General features: G+C 44.4%; 1 protein-coding gene across 2 annotated transcripts; it reads left to right on the top strand.

Moving 5' to 3' along the window:
* Positions 1–18,381, top strand: CNPY2 (canopy FGF signaling regulator 2). 2 transcript variants are annotated; one of them, XM_030196781.1, is made up of 6 exons: positions 1–55; positions 272–402; positions 10,829–10,944; positions 11,223–11,420; positions 11,611–11,707; positions 16,551–18,381. In XM_030196781.1, the coding sequence occupies exons 2-6, from the start codon at positions 303–305 to the stop codon at positions 16,592–16,594; spliced, it is 555 nt and encodes a 184-aa protein (XP_030052641.1). In that variant the 5' UTR covers positions 1–55; positions 272–302; the 3' UTR covers positions 16,595–18,381. The 2 variants fall into 2 exon arrangements, with proteins under 2 accessions (XP_030052641.1, XP_030052642.1); XM_030196782.1 differs by having other exon boundaries at positions 33–123.
* The last annotated feature ends 4,831 nt before the right edge of the window (positions 18,382–23,212 follow it).

Here is a 23,212-nt window from a genome sequence, read left to right as displayed (position 1 = left end):
CTGGCCTGGAATGAACGCCGGGATTTGGCAGGGAGGTTTACATCTGGCGCTGCAGGTAGGGTGGCGTAAGGTCTCTGCGGAGGATTTCGTGTCATTAACCTGTGGGTAGTTATTGCCAGGAAAGTGAGTGAATGCTGCGGGGGGGGGGGGGGGGGAGGGGCAGGCGAGGTTTCTGTCCTTTTCTGTTTTTAAGGTAGTACTGAGAGGACAGGACTTTTTTTTCCCCTAGTGTTGGCGTGTGTCATGGTTATGGGATGAATTTCTTTTGCAGGTTTAGGCAGCAGTTTGTGGCAGTACTAACGATGAATGTTTGGGGCTTCCAGTTTGTCTGTTTATCTGTATTCGTGGTGTCCCTGCTCTACACTGTCTGTGCCAGGAGGAGTCAGGATCTGCACTGTGGAGGTAAAGAACATAATTGCTTCTATGAATCCTTTTCTGTGGTGCCTGCACTTATGACAGGTTGGCAAAGGGTAAAGAACGGACAGCACAAGATCATCCTCTGATAAAAAAAACTTTAAAATCTGACTTTTTTTTTTTTTTTTTTGCTTTCCGACATATGTGGACTTTTTTTTTTAATCATTTAGGTGTCGGCAGCGCTGTGGACGACGATACCCCGGTATCCTCATATTATTCTGTTCCCCCCTTCTCCACCTTAAAAGCCTTCTGTTCTCCCCGCGAGCCCCTGTGCTGATGTATGAAGGCAACTTTTCGGCACAGAGGGCCAGGGTCGTGAGTCGCGGCGGGGATCAGTGCGTTATACAGGCGCCGACCGTGCTTTGTTCGTTTCCCACCAGAAGAAGCGGTGACTTGTTGCATAAGTAAATCTGTCCACATCAAAGCAATGCGGCTATCATCAACTATACACAAGTGATCAAGTTGAAGTACAAAATTGCAACACTGATTCACTTGCACTTCACTAGGGGGTGTAAGGGGAAAGTCTCATACTGTCACCAGGACCTTAACGAATATTGTAAGCACCATCTAGGTGATGTTCTTTCTGTTACTGGTATAATCATTGACCTAACCCCGCCACCTTCATATAAATTGTATTCCAATGTGCTCTCTTTAAATATGAATATGTGCTTCACTTATCTCAATGTTCTGCGAGCTCTCCTGACTAGAGAGTTGCACGGGGACAGAAATCTTACCTATCCCCACCCATTCCTGCAAGAATTTAACCCACCCGAACCTGTCCCCTCATGAATTTAACCCATCCCTGCAAAACTTTAATGATGCATAAAAGAAAATTCCGGTCAGCTCTCTGTCTCTCTCTGGATTTGAGCCACAGCCCTGCAGGCAAGGAAGGAACAGAAGTTGGAACTTGGAACACTCTGGTGCGCACACGTAAGATTTGTCTCTAATAGATTTAGGAAAAGCTGTTGGAAAGCAAGGAAGAAGAGATTATGGAAATCATGGAATGGTAGGAAGCAAAAAGAAGATGCTTGAATCCATAGGAGATGAGAAGGAAGGAGAGAGATTTTTGAGCACATGGAAGCAGGAGAAGGAAAAAGGCAAAAGGTAAACAACGGATACTGCAGGATCCTTGGAATTCTCCTGGATCCTGTTAAAAATCTTTAAAAGTTAACTTTTCTTCCACAGTTGTTGAGATGCAGACTGTCAACATATGTTCCCCTTTGATTATTTTCCTGGACTCTCCTGCTATCCCATTCCCTTATTGTACTCCTTAAAGGTCTCATCCTGTTGCGGCAAGCCCAAGTTAGTTCCAGCTCTTCAGGTAAGAATCAGTGCTGGATCCACATGGATCCAGCATTAATGGAGAGAACTAATGCTAGGTCCAGGTATTTGCAGCCCTTTAGGTGGATCCCACATTAATGGAGAGAATTTTATTTAGATTTATTTTATTATTTAGATTTTGCTCACACCTTTTTCAGTAGTAGCTCAAGGTGAGTTACATTCAGGTATGCTGGGTATTTCTCTGTCCCGGGAGGAGCTCACAATCTAAGTTTGTACCTGATACAATGGAGGGTTAAGTGACTTGCCCCCCAAGATCACAAGGAGCAGCAGTGGGATTTGAACCGGCCACCTCTGGATTTCAAGACCGGTGCTCTAACCACTAGGCCACTCCTCCACTCCACTATGCTGGATCCAGGTGGTTCCAGCCCTTCGGGTGAGAAGCAGTACTGGATCTAGTATGATCCAGCCCTTCACTGAGAATTAATACTGGACATAGGAGCTGACTCTGTGGGTGCTTAAGCACCCCCAGTGTTGAGAAAATTCCTTGTATGTGTCCAGGGAGGAGTTATTTCCCTTAGGCCTAGCACCCCCAATCATTTTGAAAAGTTGGCGCCTATGATACTGGATCTAGGTAGTTACAGCCTTCAGGTGAGATGCAGTGCTGGATCCAGCTACATTCTGCTCTTCTTGGGGTAAATAGTGCTGGATCTGAATGACCCCCAGCCCTTCTGAAGAGAATTACTGCTGGATCCTTGTGGATACAGCCCTTCAGGTGAGAATCATTACTGGATCCAGCATATATGGAGAGAATTACTGCTGGATCCAGGTTCCAGCCCTTATGGAGATAAGTACTGATTGGTGCTGGCCGATTCCTGATTCGGCCAAAATGCTTTCAATTCAATTCACTCATTAATCTATTTTTTAAAATTGATTCAGTTCTTTAAGGCTACTATCAATGAATTAAAAATAAAATTAATTTTTCTACCTTTGTTGTCTGGTCTTTTAATTTTTTGTAATCATGTTTCTAGTTTCCACATTCCTCTGTCTTCTCTTAACTCTTTTACCAGGGTCTCCTGGTCCATTTGGCATTTCTTCTCTGTCCATGTCCATCATTCAACTTCCCTTTGTGTCTCTACTCGTGTCTTCCTGCCGTGTTGAGAATCCCCCTCTCTGTATCTTTATTCTTGCCTTGTCCAGCAAGATCCCTCTGTGTCCTTATCCCCCTCTCCGTGTCCAGCATCACATCTTTGTTCCTATCCCTCCTAATGTTCAGCTTCTCTCCTCTCTTGTCTTCCCTCCCCTCTTGTCTTTCCTCCCCCAGGACCAAGATTTTACCCTTGAACAATTGCACAATTTTATTATTTTATTTTTGTTTCTCATTGAATCCTGATTGCTCAAAGCGAGCTACAACATCATGAAACCAAAACCTGTAACAATTTATATTATAAATATAGAATACAATATATCAGAATCACGTACCAGAAAATAGATGTCAGCATGAGCATTCAACACACTTAAATATGACATTCATAAAGCTGTCTATAATATTGCAGACAGACAAATTCCATCCTTTGAAGATCTCAAATAATGTGCAAAAAAGCAGGTAGAAAATTCTTGTTGTTTTACTCTAACACACGCCACAAAAAGGAATCTGGGTGTGCACAGTTTTTTGTTTTTTTTTAGGAATTGAAGCAAAAAAAAAAAACCAATGTTGAGCTTTTAGTGCTGCCCTGTACAACTTCTCTTACCCCAGTGAGAAATCTTTGTATACCTTGGTTGCACCTGCCTCTGCAACTTTGATATTACAAGTGGCGTGAACAGACTGAATCTGACACTTTTGTGAATTTGTTTTCCATGGAAATGTAGTCTCTGCACGCTTCTTCTCCGGCAGCGAAAAGGAGCAACCGACACTGCTCCCGCAGGCCCCACAGCCTTCCCTTTGGCGTATTCCTGCCTCTGTGGAAACAGGAAGTTGCATCACTGGGAAGGCTGTGCGGCTAGTGCAAGCAGTGCCTTTAGGGGGGGGGGGGGATCAAACTATCCATTTTTTAAAATAATTTCAAATCAAGTTGCCAAAAATGAATCTATGAATCGATTAGAATTGTGAATTGGACAGCACTAGCACTGATAGATAAGGATGGAGCCAGCCCTTCTAAAGGGAGAATTACTGCTGGATGCAGTCTGTCTAGTTAGAATTACAGCTGGATACATAATTAATGGAGAGAATTACTGATGAATCCAGTTGGATCCTGCCTTTCACTGAGGAATTAGTGCTGGATACGGTTACATTCTGCCCTTTAAGGGGTAATTGGTGCAGGATCAGAGTTAATCCAGCCCTCTGGATATAATTGCAGCTGGATCCAGCCCTTTTGGAGAGAAATACTGATGGATCCAGATGGATACAACACTTCTGGAGAAAATTACACACCGGATCCAGCACATCTAGAGAAAATTAGTGCTAGATCCAGCTCTTCTTTGGGAAAAATTGGTGCTGGTTCCTGGCAGATTCAGCTATTTTGTTGGGAATTTGTACTAGATCATGGTGAATCAAGCCCTTTTGTTACGAATTTGTGCTGTATCCAAATAGATACAGTCCTTCTGGGGGGGGGGGAATTAGTTTTGGATACATGTAGATCCTGCCCTTTGGTGGGATTTGGTGCTGAATCCAGCTCTTCTGATGAACATATGCTATGCTCTGAGTTGTTTTATTGGGCAGACTAGGTGGACCATACAGATCATTATCTGCCGTCATCTACTATGTTACTGTGTAATATATATATATAGAGTCTGACTGGATATAGCCCTTCTAGTGAAATTTACAGGTAAATCCAGCATGCGTTTTTTTTTTTTTTAATTCATGAATGGATCTGGTTGGATATATCCCAAAATCGCCAGCATCGCCCTCCTTACTTTTTCCCCATATGATATCAAGCATTCCATTCTCCTCCCTCTAGACATGTCTTCCTTCTCTGCCCCTTGAAGTTCAGCATATCTCTCTTTCTTGTCCTGCCTCCCTTTAGCTACTGAAAGTGTCTATGCCCTTGCCCTCATTGCATACATCTCATCTTCTTCCTCTGCCCCATCCCCACATTATCTGGGATGTCTGTTTCCTCCTTACTAACATTGTCCAACTTCTTCCCTCCCTCTTTCTATCGCTTCCCTCTCCTACTCTCCCTCTTCCTTCCAACCGTGAGAATTCGCCCTCCCAGCTGCTTCAAATCAAGATGCCTTGTTCACTTTTGTCTGCTGATGCCGTTGTCCTTGGGCAGGGAGTTCATGCGCTAACCTGCTCTGTCCTTTTATTCTTAGTTCCCCCCCACCCCCACACATACACAGCAGGAGAATGCGTCCAGGACCCGGAGGAGCGAGAGAGTACGTCGCCACAGGAGATCGCTGCATACCAAAACCGGCAGCAGTCGTCAAAACACAAATGCACTCCATTCTTAAGGTAGTACTACAAGAATCTGAGAGGATCCACGGAATCTGTCATTTATACCAGCTCCCTAATTTTTAAGTGGGGGCCACTTTGGATCCAAATGTTTTGAGACAGAGCCATCAAATATCTTCCCATGTGAGGCCTCGACACTGCTGATTAATGGGCGTCCATGAGATCCAACTCACCAGCCTGTCTTCAAACTTTTCATGGGGTGTATCCTCGAGGAGGCTGGCATTTCCAAATACATTCTCTTTGTCTATTAAGAAATGCCTTGTCCAAGCATGTGGCTCTTCCTCCCATCCACTTCCCCCTTTCTGCTGTGAGCTTGGCTAGAGTGGCAGAGGTACATAAGTAAAGCCACACTGGGAAAAGACCAAGGGTCCATCGAGCCCAGCATCCTGTCCACGACAGCGGCTAATCCAGGCCAAGGGCACCTGGCAAGCTTCCCAAATGTACCAACATTCTATACATGTTATTCCTGGAATTGTGGATTTTTCCCAAGTCCATTTAGTAGTGGTTTATGGACTTGTCCTTTAGGAAACTGTCTAACCCCTTTTTAAACTCTGCTAAGCTAACCGCCTTCACCACGTCCGGCAACGGATTCCAGAGTTTAATTATGCGGTAGCAGAATAAAAGCCAGAATGATAACGAGGGCTGCCCCAGAGGTCTCCAGGGGCCGACCCTGAGGCAATGTGAGGATTTGACGTTGGTACTGAGGAGTCTCGACGCTGAGCTTCAGGCAAAGACCAAGAAGCATTGACTTTGGTCATCCTTGATGCATGGAGCCAGGAGTACCAGGGCATCAAGGGATTCGGCACCCGATGAGAGTCGGCTCCAGGAGGATCACTCCCCCTCTGTTCAAGAGGTACAGATAGTCTGTCTCAAGCAGCCAGGACCCAACTCCTGTCTCAGCCCCCATTAGTTCCGCAGCCTGTCTTGGAGCTTGCATCCCAGTCTTTCCTGGTGTCTGTTCTTGATGAGCATCTCCGGACTTTGCTCCCTGAGCTGCTGATTGGCCTTTTGCAACAATGTACATTGTATTGGGGGTGCTTGTGCCTGCCCAACCATCCATTGTGAACCCACTTGGCCCTCGGCCTGTGGTGCGGCCTCCGCTGGTGCTGCATGCAGCCCCGTGTTGATTGGTACCCCCTGAATGTCATGGAGAAAGCTTCACCGGAGTCGAGGAGAGAGCCGGTTCCTCGACACCCTTAAAGTCTAGGCAGGCTCGGTCTCAGCCTTCCCACGAGGAGTTTCTATCTGATACTGATGAGGAACGCTCATGGGAGTCCGAGGAGAATCCAAGGTACTTTTCTTCTGATGAGTCCTATGGAATTCCCTCTGAACCCTCTCATCCACTTGAAAGAAGAAAGTCTCCTCTGGAGAGCTTTTGATTCCCCTCTTTTGTGAAGGAAATGACTGAGGCTATTCCATTTCATTTGGAAGTGGAGGATGAACCCAGGGCTAAGATGCTTGAGGTCCTGGACTATGAGTCCCCTCCTAGGGAGGCTGTGACTGTCCCTGTCCATGAGGTGCTCAAAGAAGTCCTTGATAGGAACTGTGGTCTCTTTCCTGCCCAAGACGTTCAACACTATGTATCGAATCCACAGCACACCTGGGGGTTTTTTATAGGCCTTAGTTTCCTCACAATTAGTTGCACGGGGACAGGAATCTAACCCATCCCCGCCGCAAGTAATCTCTTCCATCCCGGCCCAGCCCTCGCTGTACTGTACTGCACCGCAGTCACCCTCCCCCCCCCCCCCCGACAGAAATCTGCATGAAAGAAAATTATTTATTTTTATTATTTTGACTTTTGAAAACCACTTGTCTCTGAAACATGCTCAAAACAGAATAATCTATTTGTACAAAAGAGATGAGGTGAAGATGTGATTCCATGTGCCTCAAAGAAAGGACAGTTTATTTTTACTTCCAATCTTTACAACACCAGGCTTCCCAAGGCAGATTACAGCATTTAAGATGAACCCATCAGTACTGTAAATAGGATATCCTTACTGAAATTTGGCCATGTATTATGTATTGTCTAGAACAGTGTAGAAAAATGAGCACAAAATACAGCCTTTATTAGTGCTGTTTCTACCAGCTACAATAATTTCTGAAGCTGTTTTAGTGATATTCAGTTTTTATTTCATGATATTGATATCTATATGTGGTAAGCTTTCAGATAAATTAATAGGCTGTCGAATAAGTAAATAAAAAAATCTTTTGGCCTCCATCTTTTAAGGCACAAACTGTCTCCTGTTCTCAATCTAACTTCCTTGCTCCTTACCAATCCCTGCACCCACACTCCCACCATGGACGGACAGACGAACGAACAAATGACTGCATCTATCCATCTCCCCCCCCCCCCCCCATTGGCTCTGGGTACCCTCCCAGCACATAGCTCAAGTTACCCTGGTGGTCTAGTGGCTTCTTTGGGGCAGGAAAGATCCCCACTCCTGCCCGCTGCCGCAGATCCTAGCTGCTGCCACTTGTTTAAAATGACCTTGCAAGACTGTTGTTTTTGGTGAGCCTGGATGGTAGGGATACCCCACTTGTGAGAATAAATAGGCCTGCTTGTCCTCGGAGAAAGCGAAGATACTTAACCTGTAGCAGGTATTCTCCGAGGACAGCAGGCCTTATATTCTCCCACCTCCCCTAGCATTTGTCTCCTATTTTTCATTTTATTTTTTATGCTGTAGTAACATGGTAACTGTGCCCTTGCGTTAGGCAGGTAGACACGCATGTGCAGTGGAGCGTGTCTTGTGCTCCACAAAGCTCTGTAAAGCTTATTATAATCTCCAGACCAGGAAACGCAGTGCAGCGTTACCCACTTGTGAGAATATAAGGTCTGCTGTCCTTGGATAATACATGCTAAGGGTGAGTATCTTTGCTTTTTCTGAGCCTTGCTAGTATCACCACTATATTTTGTTTAAAGTATTCATTCTTTTTCTAAAAGCAGTACCAGTATTTTGAATTAATGTCCTTTCATTTTTCTGGGAAGCTTTTATTTATTTATTGGTGACGTTTATATCCCACATTTTCCCAAGGAATTTTGAGTTCAGTGTGGCTTACAATACGAAATCAGTATGTGATACCAGTGGATTAAAATAATTATAAATTGAATAATCAGAAGGATATAATAAGGTTGTAAAATAACATGTTGACTTCAATAAACAACAAAGAACAATTATAACATTAAGGGAAAAGATAATAACAATGCGATAGAAAATAATTATAAGCATCATACAATTTAAGTTAGTGCAAGGATATAGTTATAATTACAATATTGAGTGATTAAAGAAATTAATTAATGTAAACTGAGATTACATTATGGATACACCATATAATTTGATATTATAAAGAGGTTATTTTTCTGTTGACAGGAATTTGTTAAAGAAATGCGATTTCAGGGATTTGCAGAGCTGTAGATAATTAGATTAGTGTTTAACTTTGGAAGTGAAGTCCACAATTTCTGTGCCCAAGTTGGTGAAGTCAGTTGATAAAACAGATTTATCAACTGTCATTCTACAATTGGGGGAACCCCAGTGCCATTTGGATAGCATACATTTTGCGTTCTGAAGCAGTGATAAAAATTAAGGAGCAAGGAGAATCTACTTCAGAAGAGAAGGGAATAGTTTGCAATGTGCCCCTGCCCCCACTGCAGAAGTCACTTGCACGAATTGAGGCTACTGTTCAGTGGCTGTGTGTAGTCTAGGCATTGGACATTAAAACCTGCTGGGTTTTATCTACAGTGGGGGAAATAAGTATTTGATCCCTTGCTGATTTTGTAAGTTTGCCCACTGACAAAGACATGAGCAGCCCATAATTGAAGGGTAGGTTATTGGTAACAGTGAGAGATAGCACATCACAAATTAAATCCGGAAAATCACATTGTGGAAAGTATATGAATTTATTTGCATTCTGCAGAGGGAAATAAGTATTTGATCCCCCACCAACCAGTAAGAGATCTGGCCCCTACAGACCAGGTAGATGCTCCAAATCAACTCGTTACCTGCATGACAGACAGCTGTCGGCAATGGTCACCTGTATGAAAGACACCTGTCCACAGACTCAGTGAATCAGTCAGACTCTAACCTCTACAAAATGGCCAAGAGCAAGGAGCTGTCTAAGGATGTCAGGGACAAGATCATACACCTGCACAAGGCTGGAATGGGCTACAAAACCATCAGTAAGACGCTGGGCGAGAAGGAGACAACTGTTGGTGCCATAGTAAGAAAATGGAAGAAGTACAAAATGACTGTCAATCGACAAAGATCTGGGGCTCCACGCAAAATCTCACCTCGTGGGGTATCCTTGATCATGAGGAAGGTTAGAAATCAGCCTACAACTACAAGGGGGGAACTTGTCAATGATCTCAAGGCAGCTGGGACTACTGTCACCACGAAAACCATTGGTAACACATTACGACATAACGGATTGCAATCCTGCAGTGCCCGCAAGGTCCCCCTGCTCCGGAAGGCACATGTGACGGCCCGTCTGAAGTTTGCCAGTGAACACCTGGATGATGCCGAGAGTGATTGGGAGAAGGTGCTGTGGTCAGATGAGACAAAAATTGAGCTCTTTGGCATGAACTCAACTCGCCGTGTTTGGAGGAAGAGAAATGCTGCCTATGACCCAAAGAACACCGTCCCCACTGTCAAGCATGGAGGTGGAAATGTTATGTTTTGGGGGTGTTTCTCTGCTAAGGGCACAGGACTACTTCACCGCATCAATGGGAGAATGGATGGGGCCATGTACCGTACAATTCTGAGTGACAACCTCCTTCCCTCCGCCAGGGCCTTAAAAATGGGTCGTGGCTGGGTCTTCCAGCACGACAATGACCCAAAACATACAGCCAAGGCAACAAAGGAGTGGCTCAGGAAGAAGCACATTAGGGTCATGGAGTGGCCTAGCCAGTCACCAGACCTTAATCCCATTGAAAACTTATGGAGGGAGCTGAAGCTGCGAGTTGCCAAGCGACAGCCCAGAACTCTTAATGATTTAGAGATGATCTGCAAAGAGGAGTGGACCAAAATTCCTCCTGACATGTGTGCAAACCTCATCATCAACTACAGAAGACGTCTGACCGCTGTGCTTGCCAACAAGGGTTTTGCCACCAAGTATTAGGTCTTGTTTGCCAGAGGGATTAAATACTTATTTCCCTCTGCAGAATGCAAATAAATTCATATACTTTCCACAATGTGATTTTCCGGATTTAATTTGTGATGTGCTATCTCTCACTGTTACCAATAACCTACCCTTCAATTATGGGCTGCTCATGTCTTTGTCAGTGGGCAAACTTACAAAATCAGCAAGGGATCAAATACTTATTTCCCCCACTGTACATTATCTAATGTACCACAGTCCTTAGGATGCACTTTTTTGCCATAGTTATGAACTCCCAAACTAGCATCACAATCTCAGAGCAAGATTGATTCTTCAATATGTGCAGCTTCTGCTTTAGCTAGGACTCAAAACACGCAAACGGGGATGTGATCACTGTCTAATTCTGTGACTTTTAGACCAGACTTCTTCACCTGCAGTTTTAATGATTTGTATTACTCTGATGAGGACCTGAATTGCTATTAGATGAAGCAGAACTGATCTCCCCTCGGTTTCCTCTTCCAACTCCAATTATGTCTTTGGCACCCTATGTGCTTTCTTGAACTCGGCTTACTGCTTTTTCTTTGATTTGTTTAGCTTGCAGGGCACTAGTGGATGAGTTGGAGTGGGAGATCTCCCAGGTGGATCCCAAGAAGACCATTCAACTGGGATCTTTCCGAATAAATCCTGATGGCAGCCAGTCGGTTACAGAGGTAGCGTGACCCTCTCTGACCCGTGGTAGGTAATAGTAGATTCTGCAGCTTCCAGGCAGACAGCTGGGGCCTCGGCTCTGTACTGGGGCTTTTTTGAGGTGGAGCAGCGCTGTTCAGTATTGACCATAGTTAATGGGATTTCTTTGCCCCACTAGGGTTTGAGTCAGGGCAAGGTATGAATATGTATATAATGATATTCTAATATAAGAATGATTCTCTTCATGAAAGGATATGTTTTATGCTTGACTTGACTTTGTGTCCTCCTGCTTCTCTGCTAGATTCCTTACTCCCGCTCTGAGGCACATCTAACGGAACTGCTTGAGCGTGTCTGCGAAAATATGCTGAATTATGGGGAGAAGATGGATTCATCCACACATCGGAAAACCTATGTCCGTGTCTTGTCAAGGGATGGCACCAAGATGGACCTATCAGGTGTCAAGGTTGATGGTGATGTGACTTCTGGTCTAAAGTTTGCAGTGAGTGACCCAAACAGCTCTGCCGTTAATCTGCTCAGTATTGCTCTCTTTGAGGCTGGGGGTGCTGTCAACTGTGATCTTGGCACAGGCACGAGTTGCCCTGTGGTAGGCTGCTGGTGACAGTGCCCCTATTGTAGGAATTAAGTTTTGTGCCATGGGCGCTAGTGCAGTGTTTTCTGCCTCTCTTCAGTGTGAACGGATTGCTGAGGAACATGAGGATGAGTTGATCGAGCTCTTCTCACATGAACAGGACAATGTGAAGGACCGGCTGTGCAGTAAGCGCACTGGTGAGTGGAACTTGCAGTCTTCCTTCCCTCCCTCTCTTTCTCTCTTCTACAGCAAAGCTTGCCTAAATGCAAAATACACAAAATGTTGATCCAGTTTAGAAGCAAGAACCAAAGCTCATTCAGAGCACTATGGGGGATGCATGTGAGAATTTGAGGTTCCACTAATTGAACTCGGCACAGAGGGGCCAGTGACTTTGTGGAATTTCTCCCTCATACAGAATACTATCCCCACCCAGTACATTCTAGGGTGCAGCCCAAGGGGTGCTGCCATTTTGAAGAGGGCAGCCCCCATCTCCCTCCCCCCTCCACAGGAGGTTGGAGCCAGTGGGCCTCGCTCCTACCGTTTTTGAGATACGGGGGAGGGGAGTCAAGATGCCACTAGACACCAGGTACTATTTTCTTTAAACGAAGGACATGGGGTCAGGTTGGGAGGAACAAAGGGTGGGGCACTGGACATCACGATTTATAATGTTGGGGTTGGGATGAAGGAGGAGGGGCCACTGGACACCAGGGATTGAATGTTGAGAGGCCGGGGGGGGGGGGGGGGCACTGGACACAAGGTCAGTATTTTTAAGTTGGGAGGGAGACAGGCAGTCCTTTTAGGGAGGGTGGGGGTGCTCTGGTACCTGGTACTGTTCATTTCAGAGGGGGCCACTAGATAGCAAGGTCTGGTGCAGATTACTGGCAAACTTTATTTATCTATTTTTTTTGTCATCCTTTCAGTGCCTGAGCCACTTGTAGCTCAAGCACAGATAGGAATGATGACATGTCGCAATAAATTGCTGATTACTGCCACGATTTTAATGTGGCATTAATTAGCATGCTCATTGCTTAGAGCATGCCACAATGTTTTTGGAGCAGTAGTTTTGTGGTAGAGCCATGTGTTAAGCCTGCTCTACTGTAAGACTTTCAGCAGAAGGTGCAGGCTAATGAGGTGCAAGACTGAGATTTGTGTTTGTTTTGCTAGTTGAAACTGTTGGACAGGATGTTTGTTTTAAAGACAGCATTTGTTCGGCATTATAGAGAGTCACTGAAACTGACCAACTGTTGTTTCCCTGTTTGCTGAGAGTTTACTTTGTATTTTGTTGCTCTGTAATCCCCCTGCTCTCCTTGGGAAATGTGAAACAGGAGCAGAAGGAGCCTCTGGAAACACTGCAGTGCTCATGACTCTAAATGTGCTTTGGGCCAGTAAGAAGTCTCACTGGCATATTTTCTTTTCATACCAACCTGCATGTGATGCTTGTTTTCAGCGGCATCAGGAATGATAGTACAGGAGGGAGCTGCTTCAGCTGGCAGACAGACTAATTGAGAAGTCAACATTTTGCTGTACCTGCCACCCAGTGTTGTATAGTAACAAAGTAATGTGTTACAATACTTAAATAAACATTTCATTACTTTTATTTGTTATAAAGTACAAAAAAAACTTGAGCACTTTTACTTGTAACAAAATATTATCTGAGCCAGTTTTAAGTATTTTTACCTGTTACATGCTGCTTCATTACAAGTAAAAGGCTCAAGTACTAAATTTTCCTCCCCCTTTTCACAGGGCTCTGATATCTTCCCTCCTGCTCCCCCCACCCCCCATGGGGTCCTTAAAATTTGCTTTCAGTCTCTAGCAGCTGCAGCAGTTAAGAGATCTCTCTCTTGCCATTTCCTCACTCCATGTGTCTAGCAATAGCAGTACTCTCCCTCCCCTCTTGCACTCCTTAAAACTTGCCTTCCCTTCTGTAGCTGTCAGCTACAGCCGTTAACACAGAGAACCTCTAGTGGACGACTACTAGGTTGCAGCAGTGAAGACAGACAAACCTCCAGCAGACTATGGGGCCTTCTCTCTGTTGCATCTCACTTCCTTCGCATGGGTGGGATGCAGCAGAGAGAAGGCGCCATAACCCACCGGAGATTGCCTGTTTGCGTCAACTGTTGCAGCTCCGTCCTTACCCTGCTGGAGAGTGGAGACTGCATATCTTAATCTTCAGTTCTTCAATACTGCAGCTTCGCATTGGCCAAAAAAAAAAAAAACTTTTGAGTAGGCGGGTAGTTACAGGTGGGCCCTTTTCCCTGCCTTGTTTCCTGCTGCTTAAGAGGCAGGAGCCTCTGTTGCAGCTTCCCTTAGCTCTGTCTGCCTGTACTCCAGTCAAGATTTAAAAAAAAAAAAAAAAGTTTATTTGGTGGGCTGGTGGACTTCTAGGTGGGGAATTGCCGGATTGGGGAGGGAGAGGGCAGGGTTGATGCTGGGCTACAAGGAGGAATGGAGGGGTAGGGAAGTGCAGTGCCCCAGCAGAAAAAGGAAAACATGGTTAGATACTTGTTTATCATTTTTTATGGTTTTCTTTTTATTATATGTTTTATATGGGAATATGTTAATTTACTGTGTTCACTGCTGTGATAACTACTATTAGCAGTATATCATAAACACATCTTGTAGTTGCAGTATTGTTTTACTCAGAAGTATAATATTGGGCAGTTTTTAACTTTTACCTGAGTAAATTTTTTATGCAATTTTCATTGTACTTTTTTCTTAGGTCTCCTTTTACAAAGCGGTGGTAAGCCCAGTCTGAGCTTACCGCTCGCTAAAACGGAAGTACTCCAGCAGTACTTCCCACCCCCAGCACACCTTCATATCGGCGCTACAAAAATATATTTTATTTTTGTAGTGCTGGTGTGTACCCAGCGGTAATCAAGTTATTGCTACCCATTGATGTGGCAATAAGGGCTCCCAACCCCCCCCCCCCCCCCCCTGAAATGGCTGTGCGGCAAGTGCTTCACTTGCAGCATGGCCATTTCTTTAAAAGAAAGACCTACCTTTTACCTGCTGTGGTAAAAGTGGGCCTCAGCACGTGTCAAAAACACGCGCTGATGCCAGCACAGGCCCTCTTTTGCCGCAGCTTGGTAAAAGGGGCTCATAAGTAACAAAATATGCATTTATCTGTACTTTTACTTAAGTACTTTGACCTAGTACTTTAAACAATACTGCAAATTAGTAAGCTCAGAGTAAAATACCTCACTTCTACTGCTACAAAATCCTTCCTGGTAACTCATAATGTTATATATGTTGATACTTTTTCAGTCTCTTCAAGTTGAAGAGTCCTAACCCATCAAGCCTTTCTTTATAAGAGAGTCCTTCCGTCCTCTTTTAACATAGTGGAGGACAGCAAATAGACTCACTAGCCCATTCAGTCTGCCCAGTTATTCTTGTTTACACTGCTAAAAATATATGCCAGCTGTGAAACTTGACTGATTGTAGGATATTACTCCTGGGGGACTCGGGGAAAACGTTTTTTAAAAATTCAGCAAGTCCTGGCTCCTCCATCACCTTTTCAATAACCACTTCATAGCTTCTGTCACCCCCTCCCCTTTGCACTCACTCCACCCTCTATAGTTTTTTTTCCCCATGACTCCTACTATGACACTTCACCAGTTCTGTGTCCCCTTCCCGCCCTTTTAAGGCACGCCCATTGTAGCACAAACTGTTTCTAATATTTTGTCTTACCCTTGGCATCTAATCTGTAACACTGGAGGAGGAAGAAAGCAGCCTTGTGTTAGGCCATGTCGTCCTCCACTGCTCATGCTGTTTGCGGTGTTTGAACTGTATTGGACAATGGGCCCAAGGGGTGGAGCAGGACCAAGTGGCCTGAAATGCAGCCACTTTACTCATCACCTGATTCAGTTTGGGTTCTGAGGGTAAGGCAGAAGATTCCCTTCGTGAAATCCAGACTGGATCTTTCACTGAAAAAGGTGTGAACAAAATCTAAATAAAAAAAAAAATATATAATTTTTTTAAAATTATTATTTAGATTTTGCTCACACCTTCAGTAGTAGCTCAAGGTGAGTTACGTTCAGGTACACTGGATATTTCTCTGTCCCAGGAGGGCTCACAATCTACGTTTGTACCTGAGGCAATGGAGGGTTAAGTGACTTGCCCAGGATCACAAGGAGCAGCAGTGGGATTTGAACCAGCCACCTCTGGATTGCTCTAACCACTAGGCCACTCCTCCATTCTGTTCTCTACAATGGTTTGCACTCCCTTTTTTTTTCTTCTTAGTCTGGCATGGACATCAAGTTGCCAGTATTGCCATGAAGCCCTTTTTATGTTTCAACATTTTTATTAACAGACAAAGAAAACTCATCCAACGCCATTGCTATACAGTGAATAAAGTATCCAGGCTCACATAGCAGTAGTGAAGAATTCCGTCATCAAATGTTTTATTCCTCCCTTATCTCTCTATTTATTGTAAATAACAGATTTTATGATATGAATTATAGTTAAACATAACTGTATCTTGATTTGAAATGCAAACAAACTCCCTTCTCTTCTCCCCCCTCCCCCCACTGATGCATCCTTCCCAATTCAACAAGCCAAATCTTTCAAATACATGTTATGAGGAGTGCCCTGAAACTTGTACGGTGTCAGACTTGGCATTTTGTATACTGTAGAAAGTAATGACCTACAGCAACCGTCAAAAGGTGAGGGCTCTGTTGGATTATAGCTGCATCTAATAGCCATTTAATTCCTACAGGACTGTTGCTCTTACTACCATGCTAGCTGGCCCTAGGGGATAAAAGGCAGTGGTTTGTTAAGACTGCAAATCTGCAGCTGTCTCCCATATTACAGTGATGTATTTTAACAGATTACAGTAGAAGTACAAGTGCTTCAGAATTCTGAGATGAAATGCCCTCAGGTCTTGGTTATTTGCTACTATTTACTTTTGTCAGTTTGTTCTAGCACCATTTCCAGGTTCACTCTAAATGGTGGTCTGCTTTGGGTGATGGTGCAGGAACTCACCATATTTTATCTGTCTGGCTTTGTATCCTCTTCCTTCAGTTTTGTTTGTTGTCTTCGCAGACCTATGTGACTATGCTCTTCATATACCTCACGACGAGCTGTGACTGAAAATGACGTGTATCCATTAACAGACTATTCTTCATCCTTTCCTGCCCTCCTGGAACATCGAGCAGGACTCCACAACCAGGGCCAGATTCTTGGCATTCTGTTTCAGGAGAAGAAATGGGTTTTTTTATAAGCATCTTTTCTACAAGAAAAAAAAGACAGTTGCTTTTTGTTCCAAGACTTTATTTATTGGGTTTGTATGCGTGTTACTTTTTCTGGAACTTACATGGTGGGGTGGGTAAACGTAACCTGCCTCCCTTCCATCATCTCATGGACTCTGTAGTACTTTGGCATTAGCCCCTTTCTGTAAAGGAACAAAGTTTTTATATTGAAGGCTCTCCTGAGAATCCACAAAGACCCCCTTCTAGGGTGCAGTAAGTTCTATTTATAAGCTAGAGCTTAAAATATGTTTAGAAGGTAGATCCTATTATTTTTTACGCTGTGCTCTTCCACCCACCCTTTTCAGTTTTTTTTGTATAATTTTGAAAGCACCATAAGTGCTAACATTTTCATAGTTCCACACTATGGAGGTAATTTTAGAAAGGCCTTCCCCCTATAAAACACAGTTCCAAAGTAATGTGTCATAAAGAGGTGTAAAAGTACATAGTGGTAGCTGTCCTATACATGTGTGAGAGGCAGCTGCAGAAGGGCAAGTATGTTTAAATCATTTTTATTATTAAAGATGTATCAAACAATCCATATGACAAGAAAAGATCTGTGCAAAAAGAGACTCTAGAAATAAAATGTAACAGCATCTGTAAAGAACAATCCACCCCTCCATCCACACAGAGGTCACGTAATTTAATATCAACAATAGATCTAGAATTGCTAGTGATGACAGTAAAACAACCTGCTTCTCGCTGCAGTTGTGAGGGTCTACCAAAAAGCTCCCAGATTTGACAAAAGTGTTTACCCAGCATCAGAAATATCATGAACCTGAAGTCTGTCCAGCATATCTGATAGAGTAGAAGGGAAAATATTTGTGTACTTTCCCTTTTGAAAATTGCCCCTATTTATGTCGGGCTTGGTGGGTTCCCCTGCTGTCGTTGGTTGTAAAAGGCTCTTATTTAAACCTTCCTGCCCTCACAACATAGGCTTCTGGAACCATCTCCAATAGATTTTAACACCTGTTCAGAAATTGGTGCTCCATGCCTGTACCTGTGTATTTTATAACATAGACAAGTCCATTGAAACTGTATCTCTGCTGCACCTGAACTGTGCCCTGGGGTGTACTTGTACATGGATCATGTAGATACACATTTTCTGTTCATGGACGACTTACTGTCTCGTATGTGGCTGTGTCCTTCTGTAAGTGCAGAAGGTGGAGTAGGGGATGACCAAATAACTTCCAGCAGACCAGATAAAGACTGAAAAGCAAACCTTTATTGACTAAGCACCAAATGAAAAACCTGAGCACCGTATGAAGGACTAGACCCAGGGCAGTGTTTAGGTGGTGGGAGCTGCCTGCCTCAGGGATCACAAACACTGTGATGTGGTGAGAAAGGCCAGGGGCCAGTAATGCTGTTACTGCTACAGAAGGTAGGCTAGGGTATGTCTAAAGCACAGCCAACTTACAGATTTCTGTATGACGCTACCGGGTCTTTCATATGGTGTTCTGCTGGAAGTCATTTGGTCATTTCCTACTCCTCCTCCTCCTGCACGTTGGATTCACCATAGGGCTTCTTTTCCTGGTTTGTTTGTTTACACTTCTGTAAATGCCCTTTTTTGACTGTAGAACAGATTTCACCTACGGAAAAGGTTTATAAAATTACTCCTATGCAACTGACTCCAGGAGCCGCTGTACTGTTTATCATCAGTTTTTACCTGAGTATGAGCTCAACCTGATGTCATGGTTTATGGTTTATTATATTTTTCTATACGGCTAAGCTTAACCCAATTCACAGAAAATATTAAACAATAAGGGTAGTCAGCTTTGATGCACTCTGAATACAGAAGAATTGTTAGAGCAAGAAACAGAAATAATGTTTTCATATGCACTTCCTTCCTAAATAAAACCCCCTGCAGCGTGCGATTGCGCACTCATTTTCTAAGAGCAGTTCCTTGTAGTTTTCTTTTGAAAATCTTGCCCTGCACACAGCCTGAATAGAAAGCACACCTTGGAAACATAGATTTTATACCAGTAAGGGGGCAATTCTACATCTGGGTGTTTCTATTTAGGTGCCCTGAGCCCACATGGTAAAAGCCTCTTCTACAGTGGAAACTAGATTCTTTTATAGAATACTTGCATACTGTATATGTTTATAAACTGAGATTTTTGGTAAAAAAAAATGGGGGTCTTGGTTTATATTTGAGTCTCCACACCACCTGGTGACCGGCATTTCTTCCTCAATCCCACCTTGCCCTCCTGCAGTAACTGTCATTTTTTGCCTCTACCTCCACTTCTCTCCTCCCCCCCCCCCCCCCCCAAAAAAAAAAAAAAAGTCAGCATTTTTCTCAACCCCCTTACCCCTCCAACAACCACTGTTTCCGCCTGCCCCCAATAATGGCAAACAATTTAAGACAATTTCTCACACTGTATGTCAGATAGCTGAAAACCTATTTAATGAAGAACACCTCTGATAAGTGATTAAAGGAGAATTTTAAGGAGGAAATGTTTCCAGAATACTTAGGTAGTATTATACTAACCCCAATTCCATAAGATCAAAATAGTAAATTGGGTGAACTGTCAAATTATAGACTAGTTGCATTAGCCCCTTTGCTTGCAAAAGTAATGGAAGAAAGTGTTGCCATGCAGGTAACTGACTACTTGGAGTATTTTGATGTTTTGCATTCATCAAAATCGGGATTCCATAGTAGATATAGCACTGAGAAAGCATTGGGTACACATAGTGGAAATAAGAACACAGAGAAGTGAAGAAAAGCAAGTTTTATTGCTGCAAATTTCATCTTTCCATTGCTTTTGACTTGGTTGATCATGGAATAGCGATGGAAATCCTGCATAGTTTTGGAATAGGAGACAGAGAGAACAAGTGGTCCATGGGTTTCCATTCATTAAGCTCTTATAAAGTCAAAATGGATAATACTTTTAAGAAGAATTGGACATGGGACTCACCTATATTATTTAGGGGTCCTTTTACTAAGCTGCATTAAAAGGTTGCCTGTGCTGTCTTTAGTGCATGGGTTTTTCATTCCCTTTAACGCACCAGTAAAATAGCCACATTCAGGTGTTGTTTTTTTTGTTTTTGGGGGGGGGGGGGGGGGGGCTACGTTCTAATTTCTCCATTAGCATGTGGCCATTACTACGGGAGCCCTTATTGCCTCGTATTTAGGAGGCAGTAAGGGCTCCCGCACTAATCAGGTAGCAGTCGCATAGCCAGGCAGCCAATTTTGGGTGGGCACAACAATTTTTTCTGTCCCACCTCAAAATATAAATGACACTTTCTCAGAAGGTGGACAGAATTCCCTTTTACCAAGCTTGGAAGGCGGCAGCAATGTCCCTACACCATTGAGGCCGGCACCTCATTCACGTATAGTTGGTGGCTCAAGAATGCTGTTATCGACTACAGAGCTTGTGAGACGGGAGTTCTGGCCATCTTTGGATGAATTCTACAACTGGGGATGCTTGGGGATCCCCACCAGCTATACAGCAAGGATCAGGACCAATGTTAGTCGTGCTAGCGCCCCCCCCCCCCCCCAAACCTGAACCCTTCTTTTCCCTGCCTCCCCTCCAATTTCCCCACCTGCCATTACTATCACACCACAAGGGTACAGGAATGTACACTATCCAGTGAATTTTCAAAAGAGAAGCACCCATCTTCCAACACAAATCGGGAGATGGGTGTCCTTCTCTGAAGGTCGCCCAAATCGGCATTATCGAAAGCCGATTTTGGGCACCCTCAACTGCTTTCTGTTGCAGGGATGACCAAAACTCACAGGGGCGTGTCAGCAGTGTAGCGAAGGCAGCATGGGCGTGCTTAGGAGATGGGTGTCCTTGGCCAATAATGGAAAAAAGAAGGGCATACCTGACGAACACTTGGGCAACTTTACTTGGTCCATTTTTTTCACAACCAAGCATCAAAAAGGTGCCCAAACTGACCAGATGACCACTGGGGGAGTAAGGGGAGGTGATCCCCGATTCCCTCCGGTGGTCATCTGGTCACTAACCCCCTCCCACCATAAAAAAAGTTTAATAATACTTTTTTTCCAGCCTCAAATGCCATACTCAGGTCCATCACAGCAGTATGCAGGTACCTGGAGCAGTTGTAGTGGGTGCAGTGTACTTCAGGCAGGCAGGCAGGTGGACCCAGACCACCCCCCCCCACCTGTTACACTTGTGGTAAATGTGAGCCCTCCAAAACCCACATGTAAGTGCCCCCTTCATCCCTAAGGGCTATGGTAGTGGTGTACAGTTGTGGGTAGTGGGGGTTGGGGGGCTCAGCACCCAAGGTAAGGGAGCTATGCACCTGGGACCTTTTTTTGAAGTCCACTGCAGTGCCCCCTAGGGTGGCTGGTTGGTCTCCTGGCATGTCAGGGGGATCAGTGCACTACGAATGCTGGCTCCTCCCACGACCAAATGGCCTGGATTTGGTCGCTATTGAGATGGGTGTCCTCGGTTTCCATTATCGCCAAAAACCGGGGACGACCATCTCTAAGGTCGACCTAAATGTCATGATTTGGGCGTCCCCGACCGTATTATTGAAACGAAAGATGGAGGCCCATCTTGTTTCGATAATACGGGTTGCCCTGCCCCTTTACAGGGCTGTCCTGCGAGGACACCCTCATGAAAACTTGGGCGCCCCATTCGATTAAGCCCCTCCACATGGTAACAAAATGCTTACTAACTAAACACACTATGAACCAATGTATTGCATCACATATGTAATTTTTGTTTATTTTTTAAAGACAACAAGGCAACATATATAGCTCAAAAATGAACCATTGAATAGCGCACAGCTGTTCTAGATCGGAAGCTCTACAATTTGTCCTAATCATTTGTATCCAATGTCTCATTTTCTTTTTGACATAAAGATTCATTCCTGCAACAAACTTTTTTTTTAAGACAAAAAAAACAGCAACCAGTTCTCTTATCTGAGAATGCAGATTACAGCACTGTAGAGACCCTCACCAAATACAGAACAGGGGGGTCACAAATTAGGAATAAAAATATTTAGACAAATATTGAGTTGAGAACACCAAGAAATTAAACTTAGCATGCACTACAACACTAGGACATTTATTATGCACATTTCCCAAGCTAACATTCCATTTAAAGCATTCAAAATAAAATTATTTTTACTACCTTTGTGGCCTGGACATTTTACCTTTCCATCAAGTTGGTTTTGGTTTTTCTTTTCTGCTTTCATGTCTGTCATCTACTCTTCTCCTCTCTTCTGTCTATTCCCTCACCACACCTGTCTCTGGCATATTGATCATTCCTTTTTAGCTCTTTTCTTTTCTGCTCTCTGTCAACTCAGATTTCACAATCTATCATCCTTCTCCCTCCTTTTTACTTTTCAGCCACCTATCAAATTTCCATTTTCACTTCTCTTCAGCTCTCCCATTACCCATCTCAAACCTTCCCCAGCCCTCCATTATCTTTCATCTTTAATCTAATCCCCATTACCATATTTCCATTCTTTGTAATCACTATCCTCTCATTCTTTCCTTGCCACCCTCCCACATGATTCTACCATCCCCTCCACCCTTTTGGCCCAGCAGCTGCTCCCTCTTTCTTCACTCTCATAGCCTGACATCTCCCTGTCCCTTCTCTATTCCCTCCTGCTCCGTCACTCATTCTCTAGCATTTCTCCCTCTCTTCTCTCACTCCTACTGTCCGGCATCTTCATCACTCCCTTCTGCCCCTGGATCCAACATCTCCCACTTTCCACCTCCCGTGTATCCCTCCCTCTCGTCTACCCCATGCCCAAAATCTCTCCTGTTGTCCACCATCTCCCCATGCAGCATTTTCTCCTTTCTGTCCACTACCTTGTCCAGCATTGCTGCCTTTCCCCTATGCACCATCTCTCCACCCCTGTGTCCAACATTTCTCCCTCTCTCACCCTCCATGTAGCCTCTCTTCCTCCCCTCTCACCCTTATATCCAACATTTCTCCCTTTCTTTACCTCTTACCCTTTTGTCCAACATTTCTCTCATCTTCCATGCAGCATCTTCTCCCCTCCATCCTTATGTCCAACAATTGTCCCCTCCAACAATTCTCTCATATTCCTCTAACCCTCCACACAGCATCTCTCCCTCCCCTGTTACCCTTGGGTCCAACATTTCTCCCTCTCTCACCCTCCATGCAGCATTTCACACTCCCCTCCACATCCCATGTCCAACAATTCTCTCTCACACTCCATGCAGAATCTCTCCTTCCCCTCTCACCCTTATGTCCAACATTTCTCCCTCTCTCACTCTAATGTCCAGCAATTCTCCCTCTATCACCCCCCCCCCCCCCCCCCCCGTGCAGCATCTCTCCTTCCCTACCACCCCTCACAACTTTCCTGTTTGGTACGATTGGGTCCCTGGCAGTGTGGAAGGGAGCAGGCTGGGCTCCCACGGTCCTGCATCTCCCTCCTTAAACATTGCTCTTGCTTAAACAGGTCCCCGGCAGCAGTAGTGATACCCACATGCTGCCTGCTGCTAAGCTGGAAGCC

The sequence above is a fragment of the Microcaecilia unicolor genome, chromosome 3 (genome assembly GCF_901765095.1).
Source record: "Microcaecilia unicolor chromosome 3, aMicUni1.1, whole genome shotgun sequence".
NCBI lineage: Eukaryota > Metazoa > Chordata > Amphibia > Gymnophiona > Siphonopidae > Microcaecilia > Microcaecilia unicolor.
The sequence above is the reverse complement of the archived record's forward strand: the minus strand, read 5'-3'. Positions and strand labels throughout refer to the sequence as shown.

What these genes read in the sequence shown, in the direction of transcription:
- CNPY2 (XM_030196781.1), top strand. Translation starts at nt 303, where the DNA reads ATGAATGTTTGGGGCTTCCAGTTTGTCTGTTTATCTGTATTCGTGGTG. An exon ending in TCAGGATCTGCACTGTGGAG is followed by an intron (nt 403 to 10,828) that starts GTAAAGAACATA and finishes TGATTTGTTTAG; the next exon opens with CTTGCAGGGCACTAGTGGAT. An exon ending in CTTCTGGTCTAAAGTTTGCA is followed by an intron (nt 11,421 to 11,610) that starts GTGAGTGACCCA and finishes GCCTCTCTTCAG; the next exon opens with TGTGAACGGATTGCTGAGGA.